The 11,142-nt window shown below is 33.3% G+C and overlaps 2 protein-coding genes across 2 annotated transcripts; both read left to right on the forward strand.

Annotated features, from left to right (window-relative positions):
* The first annotated feature begins 1,237 nt into the window (after positions 1 to 1,237).
* On the forward strand, positions 1,238 to 3,963 carry LOC133316139 (probable protein phosphatase 2C 27). Its single transcript, XM_061517855.1, has 4 exons — positions 1,238 to 1,411; positions 2,209 to 2,406; positions 2,651 to 2,862; positions 3,402 to 3,963. The coding sequence occupies exons 1-4, from the start codon at positions 1,238 to 1,240 to the stop codon at positions 3,961 to 3,963; spliced, it is 1,146 nt and encodes a 381-aa protein (XP_061373839.1).
* An 859-nt stretch (positions 3,964 to 4,822) lies between these two features.
* LOC133316124 (uncharacterized) lies at positions 4,823 to 5,731 on the forward strand. The gene has a single exon (XM_061517840.1). It carries the CDS (start codon positions 4,823 to 4,825, stop codon positions 5,729 to 5,731), a length of 909 nt encoding a protein of 302 aa, XP_061373824.1.
* Positions 5,732 to 11,142: the final 5,411 nt, after the last annotated feature.

The raw sequence follows: 11,142 nt of genomic DNA on the forward strand, positions 1-11,142 counted from the left end.
AAGGTGTTAAAATGAAAGTGAAAGTATATAAAAGTTGCGATAAATTATCATAATTAGATAATAAAAAGTATACAAATATAAATTAATATTTGTATAATATATAAAATAAATAAATTATCAATATCGTATATATATATATAAATTTATTATTTCTCTTCTCACATGATACAAATTTATTTTTAACAATCTTAAAATTACGTCATTTGAAAATTAAGAGAATAAATGAATAGTATTTTGATAAAATTCTTATAATCAAAAGCAACTAAAACTTTGTTTCCAAAAAAAAAACAACTAAAATTTCTAAAATATTCTTCGTTTATTAGTTTTCTCAATCTCCAAAATAACGTAATTTTGAAATTATTGAAAATAATTCTCAAAAAAACAATTTTCTCGTATAATATTATGGGTTTTGTTATGGACCAAAATTAGGTCCGTGATCAGTAAGGCCCACGATCAGCGCAGGCTCACAGGTAAGCATTATAAATAGGAGCTAAACGCTACAGGTATGACCCAATCTCTTTTTACCTATTTACGCAATCTAGACAGTACACCACACACCTCTTCCAAGGCTAAGGCCATTAGATAATGTGTGATCTGCTGTCCCCAAGATACCTAATTCATAGATATCCAGAGAAGACACCTGAATCATAGATCAATCATCCAATCCCAATTGGACACATCTGCCTAGGGCAGAACAGGTTTAGTATTTGTCATTTTAAATAACATAATTCTGTGACATTTTTAATGAAATTACGTCGTTTTGATGTGTTTGTCATTTTCTCTAATTTATAAAATTAAAAATAAAAAGAAAATGGAAGAGAGAAAATGTAAAAACTTACCAAAACAATGTAGTTTCATTCAAAAATAACATAACATTGTGTGATTTAAAATGAAAAACATTTTTCCCGTATAATATTACATCGTTATCATTATCAGTTGTTACCAACATTTTGATACGAAGTTGCGTAACAATAATAACAATGTAACCCAACCAAACCGATTTTCAGCCATGCTTTCATAGAAAAATCTGGAAGTTAGTTCTCTTTCGCTCCCTTTCTCACTGACACTAACTCTATAAACAGATCATTATATACTTTTTCCAACATATTCTCAGAATCTTCTCTTTTCTCTCTCTTCTATGTAGCAAAAGCTACAAAATTGCATCAAGTGTCTTCGCTTTCTATATCAACGAGTTGCAGAACCAAAGAACCACTAATACCCCATGGTTGTTATAGCCATGTGTGTGCAGGACGCTGATCAAGATGCCCAAGATATGAACAACATGGACAATACAAAAAAGTTATGGCCTTTGCATGGTGAGCTTTTGCTTACCCAGAAAGAGAATTTGGAAAAGGAATCTTCTTTGAGAACTTCAAGTGGCGACAGGATCAGTATTGAAAATTCATTTCCTGTAAGTATTGGGTTCCCTGCTCTTCTATCCTTACATGGTTTTTGTAGAAGCTCTTTAAATAAAACTCAATTATGTTTTTAGTTGGCATGGAAAGTGTTTTCCTCATCTTCTTTAGTTTTTATTTTTTTTCTTGTTCTTTTGTCAAGACATAGATTCTCTTCTAATGATTGTTTTGCATTTGACATTGATTTTCATCCGTGCACAGGGTTGTTGATCCTTCTCATTGTTGCTTTTTTATGTTTAAGACTTCCATTGAGGGTTGTTGAACTTTAATTTGATCTGAAAATCATAATTGAGAACAGAGACAGTTGCTCTTTTCAATTCCAATATTATGTTTAGCTCAACTTTTGTGTTGTTTGGCAGTAGTTTTCAACTCAATCAGATTGCATTGCTGGCAATTAAATTTCCTTCCTTTATTATTGTATTCATCTTTTTATTTGATTGTTATGAGCATAATTTGTGGGTGTTCTCCTTAGTTATACCCTTATGGATATGACATCATGTTGTATCTTGTGTATTATCTGGGAGTCTGTCATTTCTCTCCCTTTTTTTTATTGAGTTTGGTTAGCATCTTTTTAAAGGGGACGAACTGGAACACTAGTAAAACTGTTCTTTCATGATTGAAAAGTCATGAGTTCATTTCCAGAAAACAGCCTCTTTGCAATTATGTTTCTATCCCACGATCGCTAGTCGGGTTTAACGGGGAGTGTTTTTTTTTTTGTTAGCATCTTCTTCTTCACTGCTTAGTACTACTACCATATCAACTCAACTCCCTTTTTCTACTGTGGCACATTTAGCTGGAAAGCATAGGTGAGGATGCAGTGGTTGCAGACAAGAAACAGAACCTGATGAATTATGTCCCTGATCTACGGTCGGGAGAGTGGTCTGATATTGGAGAACGCCCTTACATGGAGGATACTCACATATGCATTGGAGATTTGGCAAAAAAGTTTGATTGTAACATACACTCTGAGGAGGCTGTTTCCTTTTATGGGGTAAGCCATCTATCCCATTATGCTAATTGCCCTTTTGTCATGAATTTTAGTTTAACTCTTCTACAGATATTTTATTTTGTAATAATACATGTCTGCTTTAAACATTCTTGATCCATCACTATAAAAGGATACACATTTTAAAGTCTGACTTGACAAGATGTGAGTAAAATAATGACTCAAGAGGATGCACATCTTTTAATCATTTTGCATAGGATATGTAAAAGGAAAATTGTTTAATGTGAAGGTATTTGATGGACATGGAGGGAAGAGTGCTGCACAATTTGTCCGTGATCATCTGCCAAGAGTTATCGTTGAGGATGTTAACTTTCCTTTGGAACTAGAGAAGGTGGTCAAAAGGTCATTTTTGGAGACTGATGCAGCATTTGCAAAGACATCCTCTTGTGAATGTTCCCTTTCTTCTGGTACAACTGCGCTAACTGCATTTATATTTGGAAGGTGAGCACTTGTTTCCACTGGTCTTTGGTCTTAAGAACCGTGGGATGAATTTTCCCTCCCACATTTGTATGGTGACCTTTCCAAGTGGCACATTGACATTCAAGTGAAATGTGGTGTCTAATATCAACACTATCACTTTACTTTTTTGATTTATTCTTGTGTCTGTGCTCACTTTGTATCCCCTCTCTCCACTAATTGTTCTAAGTTGCAGAAATCTTAAGTCTTAGGGTGTTAGGTAACCAAATAATTATCGGAAATAACTGCTTTTCTTTTTAAAACTTTTTCAAAAAGCTAAAAAATAAAATATCATTATGCCAAAATAAGCTAATCCAAACATGCATATCCTATCCTGTTTAATTGTTTTATTATAGCACCTATTTCAGTGTTGGATGGTTTTTTAATATGGGTAAATTATTTATAAACAAACCTTAAGGCATACGAAATTTCATGTAATGCAATAGATATACATGTTTGTTGCATCATTTTTTCTCATTTAATTGTTGCTCATATAGTATTTCCCTATTCAATCTTTTGTACAGGTCTCTACTTGTAGCCAATGCTGGAGATTGCCGAGCTGTCTTGTCCCGTCATGGAAGGGTTATAGACATGTCCCAAGATCATAAGCCAAACTGCACCAAAGAGAGGATGCGGATTGAGTCCCTTGGTGGATTCATTGATGATGGTTACCTGAATGGCCAGTTAGGTGTCACTCGTGCTCTAGGTGATTGGCACCTTGAAGGAATGAAGGAAATGAGTGAAAGAGGAGGACCACTAAGTGCTGAACCTGAATTTAAATTGATTACATTGACCAAAGAAGATGAATTCTTGATAATTGCTAGTGATGGAATCTGGGATGTTTTTAGTAGCCAAAATGTTGTAGATTTTGCTCGAAGGAGACTTCAAGAGCACAATGATGAGAAAAAATGTTGCAAGGAAATGGTACAGGAAGCAATCAAGAGGGGATCAACAGATAACTTGACAGTTTTGATGGTATGTTTTAACTCAGATCCACCACCACCTGTGGTTGTAAAAAGAACAAGAGTAAGGAGAAACATATCTGCTGAGGGACTTGAGAATCTGAAATGCCTGCTAGAAGGATAGAACATTTTTGTATGTAAAAGAAATGGTGGGGTGATTTTATAGAGCTGTAGTTATGTATAGTTATTCATCCATCACACAGAAAAAACCAAGTGATGATTGGCCTTGACCCTGCATTATGAAGATTGAGAAAGAACTATGCGATGTGACAAAATTCGAATAAATTTACATCGCTATAATTGTTTTTCCCGTTGTGATAGTGCAACTGATTGAAGGAGAAAATTAACATAATCTGGGATAATGTGTATTGTCCATATTATTGAAAAATGTGTGATAAAATAACTTGTACAAACTTGAATTCAAATTAAAATTACAATAATGGATTTATAGTTACAAACCTTAGATGTTTATAACAAAAAAATCTTGGCTTAAATTACAACATCAGATTTACATCAGCAGCCCCTGGAATGAAGCCACTTGGCCTATCAAAGCTTCAATCATAGCCCCCCAATAAAGTGTTCACTGCGGACAAAACAATCGATTAGACCCTGTTGGCCTAAGATGCTACAGCCCAATATTTAAAACACGAGGAATGGAAAAAGATAGTGGACCTTTTTGAAGATGGAAATAATGGAACAAGACAACATAAGTAAAACATACGCCAAACAAATAGGTGACCCTCACCCCAAGTTTTTTTTTTCTTCACAAAAACAAAAAAACAAAAAAACAAAAATGAAATGCATTACCCTATCAAGCGAAAGCCCCCGAACTATTCCCTACAAATTAATAACAATATATCATAAAGATATATTTTCGTCTTACAAAAAAAGAAAATCCTAGCACAGAGAAAACCCTTTTTTCCGTCAAAATGATACCAGAGTAGAAATTGGAATTAACAGCGGAGGAAGCTGACCACCTGAAGATGAGTACAAAGAAATATAAGGGCAGAGATGACACTTTCAGTCACGAGCAGATAATGGCCCCTCGCGAGGAAGAATGGATGGAGGAGAATATTTCTTTCAAGGAGATGTTGATGCGGCATAATGGGGAATGGGAGATGAATGATGCAGAAGAAGAAGAAGCGGCTAGGGAGGCAGAAGATGTGACACAAGAAGATCAGCCTGATTCAAATGAAAACCCCCAATCGGAGGTGTTTTGGGAAATGGACAAGGATGGAAAAATCAACTTCAAGCTATCGAATGAATTCAAGAAGAAGGCTTGGAGGCCATGGAGGAAGTCAGTTTTTGTGAAATTATTGGGAAAGAAGCTAGCTTTGCCAGTTATGAAGAAGAGGCTTGAGAACCTCTGGGCGAGGGAGGGCCAGATATATGTCACAGATGTTGAAAACGGTTTTTTTTTGGTAAGATTTGTGGACCAGAAGCATATGGATTATGCGCTTACTGCAGGGCCATGGGTTCTATTCGATCATTACCTGACGATTAGGTCCTGGGAACTAGATTTTCAGCCTTTCTCTGCTTCGATAGGTAGAATCATGGCGTGCGTAAGGTTACCTGGGTTTCCGGTTGAGTATGTGAATACTGAGCTATTGAGAGAAGTAGGGAATTGGCTGGGTAAATTCATTAAAGTTGATGCAGCCACAACATCTCTTGCTAGAGGAAAGTTTGCTCGAATTTTTGTGGAATTGGATTTGAGCAATCCTCTACAAGCAGAATACAAAATTGATGGCAGGTTAAAGAAGGTAGAATATGAGGGTCTTCATTTAGTGTGCTTTTGTTGTGGGAAATATGGTCATCGATCAGAGAGTTACCCCAATAAGATGTCCCAAGAGATTGTTCTGCTAGAAGAAAAACAGGATAAACAAGGTAATTAGGGAAGTTCTATTCAGATTCCTGAAAGTCAGAAGGAAAAGGAGGAAGAAAAATATGGCCCCTGGATGTTAGTTAATAAAAATAGGAAGTCTAACAGAGGTGGTTCAAAGGAAAAAGATCATCTGTCTACCAGTAAAGAGAATGTTGTTAGCAAGTTAAAACAAGGCTGAAAATGTTAATATATTATGAGGCTTTGGGTATACGACTTAGGTCTGATTGGCTCTAGGCCAAGTGGGAGCTTGTTAGTATTTGGGTGTCCTAGAGACAATCTTATGATTAAATAAGGACATAGATGTAGACCTTTTTAATATTGTCGCAAATAAATAAAAGCACTCTTTATCTTGTTTCATAATTCTGTCTCGATATTAATGTTAATATATTATGAATAACTTGATAAACTCCGTGGAATAAAATAGGTATCTCTTGAGTATCTGTGATGAGATCACAATCATGAGGATTCAAGAATACCGGATGTTTATTCCTAATTTTATGTTCCTAGTCTAGAGATACTGAGAATGAGGTCAGTAATCTCGGGTAAGACTAGCACGACTTATCTACTTGTATATGGATACAAGGTATAGACCTCATGTGCTACAGATATGGAGATGTCTTAGCTAAAGTCGTGGGTGGACCTATACGGGTATAGCTCGCACTGAACAGACCCACAAAAAGACTCTATGAGGAACTCTCACAGAGAGTATCATTAGAGTAGTCTCTTTATATTTGGGTATGTCTTTCCTAAGACCAGAAGTTATTACCTAGACTGTGTTCTAGAAGGCATGCTTTGATTGTGCACCTCGTCTGCCTGAAACATGGAGACTCATAGGTATACTGTTGGGCTTGTCCTGAAAGAACACTGGGCTAGGGTGATAAGCTGAAGGAATTCGTCAAATCTCTGTGAGAGATTAGGTTATCTGTAAACCGGAGAAATCGGGATGACATTTACAGGGACTCGGGAATCTATGCATAGTAAAAGAGATCATGAGATGATCTGCCTTTAGAGTCTGTAAATTGAAGATTCCCTATTTCGAATAAAGCTTACCCTAAACCGCAGGGGTTGATACGCTTCCTTACCCTAGGTTTTATGGGAAGGTAACCGAGACGAAAGGAAATATATACGGCAACCAAATATGTGCAATAGGATGATCAAGTCACTAATCTAACTAGTTCTGGGGCAACGAAGCATTGCTAGTGCTCTGTGTTGTCATTAGATGGGTTGTGGGCTTATTGGGCCCAAGCCCATTTATGTCAGTGGCTATGTTGGACCTAATGGGTCACACACTAACACCTAATTGTCTAGATGCTCTAGCATTAATGGTATTGGGCCTAACAATTGTTATTAGCCCAAGAAGTAGTTTGAAACTCCACAGATAGGGTGGAGGGCGCATGGATCTAATTAATGGGCTTGGATAGTCCAAGACATTACTAATTAATTTAATTAGTTAAATTAATTATCAAATGTTTAAATTTTTAATTTTGAATTTGAATTTTGAAATTTGAATTTTGAATTTGAATTTTGAAATTCGAATTTTGAATTTGAATTTTGAAATTCGAATTTTGAATTTGAAATTTGAAATTTGAAATTTGAAATTTGAATTTTGAAATTTGAAATTTGAATTGAAATTTGAAATTTGAAATTGAATTTAGAATTTGAATTTGAATTTAGAATTTGAATTTGAATTTAAAATTTAAGTGTTTGAAAGTTTGAATTCAAATGTTTGAAATTCGAATTTGAATTGGCTATGAAAAGTTGTTTCATAACAAAAGGATAAGATGAGATCTTGTTGGAACATATCAAGAGGAAATCTTTTGGACATAATCTAAGAAGATTTGGGGTGCTGATTTGGCTGTTGGTTAGTCATCAGAATCAGCTCCAGAAGATACGATATGTTGGGAGAATATTTGAGTGATTTGATTCAAGTTTGAATGCAACTACTCAAATATATCTGGTCATTATTTAGGCTATATGGGGCGCACCATATAACTGATTATATGATGATTTATGATCAGATATTTGATTAGGTTTTGAACCTAATATATCATAAAGATATGACAGGATGTTGTTGGCAAGATTTGATGAGATTTGATTTGCAACAAATCCTATTCTCTCTCTCTTTGATGGAGCGCCCTTTTTGGAAGGAATTTTTATTGATTAAAAATATGATTTGTTTTTAACAAATAGGCTCCTCTTGTGCGCCTCTATATATATGTTCCTTCTAGGGTTTTAGAAAACCAACCAAGCCATTCTCTTCTCCTCTCCTGCGCCACTTTTGTGAAGTTTTCACATTGAAAGCTTCACTCTTTCAAACACTTTTACCTAGCCTTTCTCTTCACACAGTGTGCGCTTAGCAAGCCTCATTGTAGTGATAACTTGGCGGTTTCACAAGAAGGAGTTCTTGCACCTAGACGCAGTGGGTGGTGTGGATCAACGTTAGAGGGTCTGAACCCTTCAGACCTACCTTGATCATCACGAGTTTTCACGAACAAGGTAACATCATGCTTTCCTAAAGCATGATCTTGAATGCATGTGTGTTCCGCAATGAAAAAGTTTTGTTTTTCCCTCCAGCATGCATCGGCCTTCAAGGCCATTTCCAACTTTCAAATCTGTCCCTCTTTAATCGATTAACTTGAATATTTAATCGATTAAATGGTCAAAACATACAAAAATATTTGTTGGAAGATTTAATCGATTAAATCTCCCTATTTAATCGATTAAATCTCCCTATTTAATCGATTAAATCTCCCTATTTAATCGATTAAATCTCCCTATTTAATCGATTAAATCTCCCAACAGGTAACAAAGGAAAACAAGTCAATATAATTTTTTAATCGATTAAATAGGGAGATTTAATCGACTAAATCTCGAGTCAACCATTTAATCGATTAAATTTTCAATTTAATTTATTAAAGAATAGCAGATTAGTGGATAATTTTGAATCAGGGGAAAAATAATTATTAATTAATTAATGAGGAGCAAAAGGGTCAAAAAAATCTCTTATCTGGCTCAAATTTAAATTAATCAACACTATAATCGGATACCAAATGTTTTATGGTTGGTATAAAAAAAAAATTTATTTAATGTTTTATGGTTGATGTTATCGGGCTCAAAATTTTTTAATTAGAAGACTTGAATTTTTTAATTATTTGTAATTTTATATGATTTTATTTTGATATAACTAGTAATTTGTATGGTTAAAATTTTAAGCTTTTCAAAAAATTGAAAATTAATCCAATTCAAATTGAATAAAATTGGATTGAGTTGAATCGGATTTAAAAAAATTCTAACCGAATAAATAATTAAATAATCAAACCAAAAAAATTAAATCAGATAATTTTTAGTTCAAAACCAATCCAATTCATAATAGAAACACCCTTAATTGGTATGGCGTGTAATGTATCGCTAATTGTAAGTATTGATGCTATTCTCTTTATAAATTTAGCTTTAGCCAGCTACCAACTATAAAAGCACTAGCATTTCAAGTGAATAGAAGACAATTAAGAATGGCCGGAAAAGATCACGTAAACAAAGAAAAGCACATAAGTCAATTACTAAGAAATTTTTTCAATTTAACTAATGATTTCGAATTCAAGTTCTGAATATACAAACAACTTGATAAGGAAAACGTTGATACTTTTGTGATCTTATCTGGCTCAAATTTAAAATAATCAACACTATAATCGGATACCAAATGTTTTATGGTTGGTATAAAAAAAAAACAATTTAATTAATGTTTTATGGTTGATGTTATCTGGCTAAAAAAAAAAAGAAAATTTGTATTGATGGCGCAAATATACGTAAAATAAGTTCCAGTAATTTCATGAAAATTTTTAATGGCAGGTGGAGATTTCAAATTTTAAAAATATTCTTTAAGACGTGAATTAAATAAGTAAAAGTCTCACCTATTTACGTCCTCATCAATAATAACAAAAAAATACACGTTTTTCTTTTGTGTAATAAAAAATAGAAAAAATTATTTATCATTTCAAATGACATAATTTATATTATTTTACTCTTATAAAAAGATAAAATTCATAATTTTTTTCTGTGCTCTCTCTCATGATTTATCTTTTTCTCTGACTTAAAATAACATAACTTTATATTCTTTAAAAGTGACACACATTTTTCTCTAAAAATAATATAATCAAGAATTCACTTTTTGGCTCATTAATCAAGGTGTTAAAATGAAAGTGAAAGTATATAAAAGTTGCGATAAATTATCATAATTAGATAATAAAAAGTATACAAATATAAATTAATATTTGTATAATATATAAAATAAATAAATTATCAATATCGTATATATATATATATATAAATTTATTATTTCTCTTCTCACATGATACAAATTTATTTTTAACAATCTTAAAATTACGTCATTTGAAAATTAAGAGAATAAATGAATAGTATTTTGATAAAATTCTTATAATCAAAAGCAACTAAAACTTTGTTTCCAAAAAAAAAAACAACTAAAATTTCTAAAATATTCTTCGTTTATTAGTTTTCTCAATCTCCAAAATAACGTAATTTTGAAATTATTGAAAATAATTCTCAAAAAAACAATTTTCTCGTATAATATTATGGGTTTTGTTATGGACCAAAATTAGGTCCGTGATCAGTAAGGCCCACGATCAGCGCAGGCTCACAGGTAAGCATTATAAATAGGAGCTAAACGCTACAGGTATGACCCAATCTCTTTTTACCTATTTACGCAATCTAGACAGTACACCACACACCTCTTCCAAGGCTAAGGCCATTAGATAATGTGTGATCTGCTGTCCCCAAGATACCTAATTCATAGATATCCAGAGAAGACACCTGAATCATAGATCAATCATCCAATCCCAATTGGACACATCTGCCTAGGGCAGAACAGGTTTAGTATTTGTCATTTTAAATAACATAATTCTGTGACATTTTTAATGAAATTACGTCGTTTTGATGTGTTTGTCATTTTCTCTAATTTATAAAATTAAAAATAAAAAGAAAATGGAAGAGAGAAAATGTAAAAACTTACCAAAACAATGTAGTTTCATTCAAAAATAACATAACATTGTGTGATTTAAAATGAAAAACATTTTTCCCGTATAATATTACATCGTTATCATTATCAGTTGTTACCAACATTTTGATACGAAGTTGCGTAACAATAATAACAATGTAACCCAACCAAACCGATTTTCAGCCATGCTTTCATAGAAAAATCTGGAAGTTAGTTCTCTTTCGCTCCCTTTCTCACTGACACTAACTCTATAAACAGATCATTATATACTTTTTCCAACATATTCTCAGAATCTTCTCTTTTCTCTCTCTTCTATGTAGCAAAAGCTACAAAATTGCATCAAGTGTCTTCGCTTTCTATATCAACGAGTTGCAGAACCAAAGAACCACTAATACCCCATGGTTGTTATAGCC

This window comes from Gastrolobium bilobum, unplaced genomic scaffold, assembly GCF_033153095.1.
Source record: "Gastrolobium bilobum isolate Gb01-03AN ecotype WA unplaced genomic scaffold, APGP_CSIRO_Gbil_v1 utg104705, whole genome shotgun sequence".
Classification (NCBI taxonomy): Eukaryota; Viridiplantae; Streptophyta; class Magnoliopsida; order Fabales; family Fabaceae; genus Gastrolobium; species Gastrolobium bilobum.

What these genes read in the sequence shown, in the direction of transcription:
- LOC133316139 (XM_061517855.1), top strand. Translation starts at nt 1,238, where the DNA reads ATGTGTGTGCAGGACGCTGATCAAGATGCCCAAGATATGAACAACATG. An exon ending in AGGCTGTTTCCTTTTATGGG is followed by an intron (nt 2,407 to 2,650) that starts GTAAGCCATCTA and finishes TTTAATGTGAAG; the next exon opens with GTATTTGATGGACATGGAGG. An exon ending in ACTGCATTTATATTTGGAAG is followed by an intron (nt 2,863 to 3,401) that starts GTGAGCACTTGT and finishes TCTTTTGTACAG; the next exon opens with GTCTCTACTTGTAGCCAATG.
- LOC133316124 (XM_061517840.1), top strand. Translation starts at nt 4,823, where the DNA reads ATGAGTACAAAGAAATATAAGGGCAGAGATGACACTTTCAGTCACGAG.